At 35.1% G+C, this 7,583-nt stretch overlaps 1 protein-coding gene and 1 long non-coding RNA gene across 2 annotated transcripts; one reads left to right on the forward strand and one right to left on the reverse strand.

The window, feature by feature from the left end:
* Nucleotides 1-20: 20 nt before the first annotated feature.
* On the forward strand, nucleotides 21-1,487 carry LOC113765064. Its single transcript, XR_003467698.1, has 3 exons — nucleotides 21-297; nucleotides 564-647; nucleotides 942-1,487. It is a non-coding gene; the product is annotated as an uncharacterized LOC113765064 (long non-coding RNA).
* A 1,381-nt stretch (nucleotides 1,488-2,868) lies between these two features.
* On the reverse strand, nucleotides 2,869-6,107 carry LOC113767108 (cytochrome P450 71A2-like). Its single transcript, XM_027311284.1, has 2 exons — nucleotides 5,185-6,107; nucleotides 2,869-3,577 (listed from the first exon to the last, which is right to left on the reverse strand). The coding sequence occupies exons 1-2, from the start codon at nucleotides 6,103-6,105 to the stop codon at nucleotides 2,966-2,968; spliced, it is 1,533 nt and encodes a 510-aa protein (XP_027167085.1). The 5' UTR covers nucleotides 6,106-6,107; the 3' UTR covers nucleotides 2,869-2,965.
* Nucleotides 6,108-7,583: the final 1,476 nt, after the last annotated feature.

Raw genomic sequence — 7,583 nt, forward strand, 5'->3', positions numbered from 1 at the left:
TATGTATGTGGTGTAGTATAATCATTGGCGTGGGCAGTGATTATATGGCCAAGAGATGTATCCCAAGTATTTTGATTGCAGAAATGAAAGACATGTATGTTCTGATTTTCAGCCTTACTCAAAATGCTTTATCTCTGTTTGTTGCGAGAGAGGCATTGTGAAGGATGAAGGATCATAATTTTCTCTTACTTTTAATTGTCAAAGCCTTTAACTGATGCAACACTGTATGGACATCGAGATATATGCAGGATCCTGGAAGTCAATAGAGGCAAGGACTCGACCAATGATCATTCCATGGTAATAATGATAAATTTGCTTTAGTCTTTTTTGAGGGTTTGATAAATAAATTTCGATTCAAGGCTACATGTGTTTTTACTAATGCTTTTTTCAGATTAAAAAGTTATCGATCTCTCCATCAAGCAAAAACTTAAAGAGAGTTTTTAGACTAGGAATAGTTGACTTTAACCACATGGGATATTAACAGCCGTACTAAGTATTTTTTGGAGTCCTATAATTGATTCACATTATATACTATGGTAATATTTCTGTAACATATAATGCAGACGATCCGCCGTGAAGAAGATTCATATGAGGTGAATATTGACTTGTCTGAACTGAATTTGCAGCATTCATCAATGATTGAACAGGTAAAGAGTATGAGCAGCAACCCATCCTAGCTTACTGAGCTCCAAATTTGCAATGAATTATCTGATAAATGGGCTTTGATTTCAATATCTATTTACTGACTTAGTTCTACATATACATCTTCTGTATCGGTATTATTGAGTGCATGTCTTTGCCCAAGAGTTGGTAATCTTACGCCTGTCGATAATATTTTTGTTTAACATATTTTTTGACATTATTTGCAATTTTTAGAATATTAGATGCTTTAAAATTTGCGTCTCACTGAGACCGTGACCGATATGTCGAAACCGATGTAGAACGGTCCGGGTCACGATCGCGACTGCAACTTTGAACCATGGTTGTTGCGGCTTTGACTGACAATGGAAATCTTCCTGCTTATAGAACTTTCACATACGATCGCGACTGCAACTTTGAACCATGTTTGTTGCGGCTTTGACTGACAATGGAAATCCTCCTGCTTATAGAGCTTTCACATACAAAGAGTTCTGTAGCACATTCTTTGGGAAAGCTGGTTGCAATGCTCCAAATGCTCTAGGATGCTTCAAGAATACACCAGAATGACGAGAAATTTCCAATTTTGTGATGAATTTTAAAAAAATTCTACAAAAGGGGTGATTTTGGTGGGATATTTCGTAGGAGGGTTTTCGCATTCCGCGAATGCGAGCTCTACTTATTGAGTACAGCTCTATTGAGCTCGCATTCCGCGAATGCGAGCTTAAGTATAATTTAAATTTTTTTGCTTTTTTTTTGGGAGCTAGAGAATTTTTTCCAGAAAATAGTAAGAGCTAAATGCGAGCTCCTAAATGTTTTTTTAAAAAATTCTTCAAATAGCTCGCATTTGATAAATTTGACCTCCAAAAATGGTATTTAATTTTTTTGTTAGATTTCGCATTTATAAGTATGACTTTCAGAAAATTAAATTCAAACTTGCTAGAAAAAAAAATTTAAAATGAAATTTACGAGCTCCCAAAAAAATGTAAAATTAACTATAAATGTTGTTTGTTTTGTAGAATTTGTCTTTACTAAAATGCTATCGGTAGTAAAATCTTATTTTAAAAGCTCTACTAAAATCTTATATTTCGGAGAAATGTTAGAGAAATGTTATTTAAAAATCTGTAATTAGCAGAGGAATAAATTTTTTTTATTTTAAAACTTGCACGTGCCTAAAGTCATCAAATATGTGCTCTAAAAAAAAACATATTTCTTTTATATTAAAAAAAATTGGTAATTGTACGGTTATTATAATACATTTAAATGGTGGAAAAAGTACACATGCTTTTATATTAAAAAAAAATTGGTAATTGTACGGTTATTATAATACATTTAAATGGTGGAAAAAGTACACATGCATAGTTCTTTCTATCTATTTCATATATCAATGTAAAAATAGAATGAAATTGTTAACATGTAAGGTGTTGACTATATTTTATGAAAAAAATACTAACTTTTTTTCAATTTTATGAAATAATTTTTTTTTATCAAATTCTAATTTTCCTTTGTTATTAATGAATCGTATTTATTTGTTGACACCGATGAATATTAGTTATAAGAATGTAATAGTTAATAGTCATTAATATCTGTTACAATTTTAACTGTAATTTTAGAAATTTCATAACGCAATGTTATTTTAAAAAATCATATAAGTTATTTTTATGAAGTGCATGTTATTTGTTTGGTAGTTGAAAAGGAAAAGAAAAAGAAATTTCACGGAAAGCTCACTGCAGTGACCTCGCATTCCCGGAATGCGAACACCCCATTTGTAGAAAAATCTACAAAAATCGCTCCAGTTGTAGAATGACTTTTTTTTTTCATCATAAACTAAGAATTCACCCCCAGAATGACCATGGCGTTTGTATGAAAAGATTGGGTGACATGAATACTGCCAATCATAGTTATGTTTTCCTGAGTATGTAAAATTGGACTGACAGAAAAATTTTATGTAAATTATAGGTCTGATGTAAAATATGCATGTTTTCAAGTAAATGTTCTAAAGGTCAATCTTGCTTAGTTAATTTCTTCCGTACCAATGTTGAACAAGTCATGAAGTTTACTTGAATCAATGTATTACCATAAGAAAGGTAAATTTGTGTCGGTATATAAGAACGGTAATATACATATGATTGAACCCACGATAAGCACACCCAAGAGAGGGGTTGAGGCACTACAAAATTCTAACATTATTAGTGAACTAGATATACCTTAATTAGCATTATCAATTTAAACTTTTGCAAACAAGAACCCATTACCATAAATTACTTGCAAGAACTTCACTAGAAATGAAACAAAACAAGTAAAGATGAAAACATCATAAACAAAGACATTAGAAGGAATATGGTGTGGCAATGGCATGCAGAGGAAGTTTTCTGTGGATCGTGACACCAGGTGCTTCAGTCATATCCAAATCGTTTGGTTTGATTCCATCAGGTAATGTAAAGTTAAATTTGTTGACCAGTTTTGCCAATGCAAGTTCATTTACTGATATGGCAAAGTAGATACCCGGGCAAATTCTTCGTCCAGCACCAAACGGAATTAACTCAAAATTCAAACCACGAAAGTCTAAACTGGAATCCAAAAACCTCTCAGGTCGAAACTCCTCAGGGTTCTCCCATAACATGGGATCTCTTGCAATTGCCCAAGCATTCACAAATACTTGTGTGCTCTTTGGTATATCATACCCCATTACTTTGACGTCTCGAATTGATTCTCGAGGAACCAATAATGGAACTGGAGTATGAAGTCGTAGAGTTTCTTTAATCACTGCTTTTAAGTACTGCATTTTCTCCATATCATCTCGAGTTATTTCTGGTTTTCCTTGAGTCACTTCTCTTACCTCAGCCTGCAATTTCTGCAAGATTTCAGGATTCTTTAGAAGTTCTGACATTCCCCATTCCATAACTGAATGTGTTGTATCAGTTCCAGCACCAAAGACGTCCTAAATAATGGAATCAAAGAAAGTGTTGGATTAAAACATGTTTCGATTACACAATGACAATAAGCCATTATTTCTATTATGTACCAATCCAACCCTATTCAAAACCATGTAGTAAACAGTTGATGGGTTCAAACATATATATGAATATTTAAATAAGTTGAGCTCAGATTTGTCGAAGCTTGACTGACAAAACCAGTTAACGCTCCCGCTTACAACCTTCAAGACTCTTGAAGGTTATGAGTCGTACGACTACGGGTGTCAATTGGCCTTTATCAGTCGGGGTTTGATAAGGTTAAACTCAAGGGATAATTTCAGAAACCTCCCCTGACTTTTTTGAGAATTTCACTAGCTTTTCTTGAAGTTTGTAAAATTACACAAATCTTTTCCGAGGTTAAGGTTTTGATAACACAATTAGTCCAACTAGAAAAAGTAACATTACAAAAGTACTTTAAGGAGAGGGATGAAACTTTTATTTTATAAATACCCCTTATGCATGTATATAAGTTGTATTAGTAAAAGAATAAAAGTTAAAAATAATTAATACACACATTTCACCACTCAAAAAGTTCACATTTAATAAATTAAACAACACAAAAAAACAATAATAATGATCACAAGATTTAACAAAATAGACTAGTCATTTCTTTTGACTTGATGTTTGCTATGATTCTTATGATTTTCAATAGAAAAATTTTTCAAATTTTTCATTTCTTTTCCCTCCATTCTCCTTTATTAATATCTAATGATTAAATAATTAGAGCACTAATTAACTATTAATGACTAATTAATGAAAATAACAGTTTAAAATTTCTTTAATAATAAATGATGACTTGTATTTATAAAATAACATCAATTGATATACCTAATGCAGGAAGGAGGGAAAAGAAAGGCAAATTTGAAAATTTTTAATATTATAACAATTATTGCAAATATCATGTCGAAAGAGATGACTATTCTGTTTTGTTGAATCTTGTGATCATTAGTGTAGTTTTGTTCATTATTTGTATTGTCTAATTTATTAAATGTGAACTTTTTGAGTGGTGAAATATATGTATTAATTGTTTCTAACTTTTAATTGTTATTATTCTTTTACTAATACAACTTATACACATGCATAAGGGGTATTTATGGAATAAAAGCTTCATCTCTCTCCTTAAAGTACTTTTTGAATGTTATTTTTTCTAATTGGACTAATTTTGTTATCAAATCTTAACCTTAGGGGAGATTTGTGTAATTTTACAAACTTCAAAGGAGGCGAGTGAAATTGTCAAAAATCTCAAGAGAGGTTTCTGAAATTTTCCCTAACCTCAATGCACTTATATATTTATACGTTTCAGTGATCAAGACAGGTAAAAGATTTAGAATTTGGTGCAAGTTCGATTGTGATTTATGTGTGGTACAGTTGTCAGTTTCTTACATTATTTGATTTATACTAATGTAGCTTACATAAGTATCACTCGTGTACACCAATTCAGTGATATAATTTTATACCAAGTTTAAAAAAATAAAAATAAAAGCACCGTACATAACCACACTAACATCAACCATACTTGCCTCAATCCCCAAGATTTTACTACCAATATAAATAGATGGAGAGTGAATTTTACCAGGATGATAGCTTTCATAGCATCTCGGTCAAGCGCAAAGCCGATGGTGTTTGCCCTTTTAATCTCAATCATGATATCCACAAAGTCTTGGCATCTTGCCTCAGAAGTATAGTCACTTTCAGCCTCACCTTTCCTCTTATTAATGTGCTCTTCTATCACGCCCTCAAGAAATCCATCGATCTGTTTAACCGCTTTCTCCACTTTAGAGTCCAAACCATTGAAGCGATTAACCCACGCAAGCCAAGGAATATAGTTTCCTACATCAAAACAACCTAGTAACTCAACAAATATCCTCAGATACTCCATACTTTTCCTTCCATTTTCTTCCTCACTATACTTCCTCCCCAAGGCAACCCTGCAGATTATATCGTTTGTGAGAGTTAAAAACATGTCACTTAAGTTTACAGGTGAGGAGGAACACGTTTGGCTGATCTTCTCGATCATGTGTGACGTCTCTTCTTCTCTGACATGTTGAGATGACTGAAGCCTTTTGTTACTCAAAAGATGAAGCACAGAAATACTTTTCACTTGTCTCCAATACTCACCATATGGCGAAAAAGCTATGTCCTTGCTTCCGTACAAAAGTCTATGTGCGATGCTCGATTTAGGCCTGTTTGCAAAGAATAAATCATGGGTTTTCATGATCTGGCAAGCTGCATCAGAGGAAGAGGCAACCAGCGCTGCCTTGCTTCCCAGACGAAGTAGCATGAGCGGACCATATTTTCTTGACAATAATTGGAGGGAGCGGTGTGGAAACAGGCCAAGTTGGTGAAGATTGCCAATAATTGGGAGCTTTGGTGGAGATGGTGGTAGCTTTTTCTGGGGTTTATAAGCAACAAAAAACCATTTGAGAAGGGATAGAAGGAATATAAGCAAGGAAAAATTTGAGAAGAATGAAAGATCAAGATTGATCAGAGCCATGTGCTATATGATCATGAATTTGACTAGTAATGGTGTTCTTTTCTTATACTGCGTTTTTAAGCTCTTTTGACCATAGAAATTCCAATAGATCGGGACCACAAAGTAAATGTGCATTTTGCAGCGGGGATGATTAAATCAATACATGATACAGGATAACCTAGTACAACTGCGACCGTTGAAGGTCCTAGGTTCATTCATTTTTTGGGCTGTGATATTTATATTTTTATTTTTACCAACTAATCTGTTTGTGCCAATAGTTTTTTTTTTTTAAGTGGAAAACCCCGTAAATGGGGATGGGATATCAGCCCAACTTTTATTAAAAGAAATAAAAAATACATAGCGAGGGACCACACCTTACCTCCAGCCTATGAGACCGATTAGACAAAGCTACCATCCGTGTCTAACCCTACGAAAACTAGGACAACCCCACCTATCTAAAGTAACATCTCCTCTAACTATGCGGGGAAGGGCAAGGAAGGAATCATAAACTAATGACTCCCCAGATTCAGCCCCAACCTTAGAAAGTCTATCCGCAGGTTTATTCGCCTCTCGAAAGCAGTGTGAGATCTCTCTGTAGTGATGGCTATACTACGACAATTCTTGTAACTCCCGCTGCACCACCCATGGACACTTAGCTCTCCCCTAGATAATGTGGATAAGAACTAAGGAGTCAGACTCCAAATGTAAATTGGCCAGTCCCCGAGCTACTCCTAACCGCACCCCATGGAGTAACACCTTCATTTCCGCTTGTAAACTAGTCATCTCCCCAAAATAACAAGAAAAAGCTAACAGGAGCCTCCCATCACTATCTCGGAACAGACCTCCCCCTCCACTCCTCCCAGGATAAACCCTTGAACAACCATCTGAGTTTAACTTCACCACTGCTTGGAAAGGACATCTCCATCTAACCGTCAACACATTTACAGACATTCTCAACCCAGCTACCGCATCCAGGAGAGCAGGCCACGACCTAGGTATACTAACCTCCTGAACTGAGCGCCAAAACTCTCGTGAAGCTCATTAACAATTCGACCACAAACTTGTGTCACAGTCGCCACCCTCCCTTCAAAGACAAATTTATTTCTCGTTTTCCATAAGTTCCAACAAATCAAGGCGGGCAGAATTCGAAACAAGAATCGAATATACGGAGTTCGACCAGATTTCAACCACCAATTAATCACCTTATGCCTTATCGTGAAAGCTACCCCAAACCCTCCAATCGTCACTTCAAAGAAACCCCAGACCTACCTAGCAAACTCACCCGTGCAAAAGATATGGTTAATAGTTTCTTGAGAAGAATGCCAACAACAAAAACAACGAGACGGGCCGAATACTCCAAATTTATGCAGTACATCCATAACCGGCAGCCGACCATTCATCAATCGTACCATAAAAAAGGAAATTTTCAAAGGTAAGACCCGATGCCATAAAAAGGAGAAGAGTCTAGAACTATTACTGTGGCGACCCCACTTCCCCCT

The sequence above is a fragment of the Coffea eugenioides genome, chromosome 3 (assembly GCF_003713205.1).
Source record: "Coffea eugenioides isolate CCC68of chromosome 3, Ceug_1.0, whole genome shotgun sequence".
NCBI classification, from domain to species: domain Eukaryota; kingdom Viridiplantae; phylum Streptophyta; class Magnoliopsida; order Gentianales; family Rubiaceae; genus Coffea; species Coffea eugenioides.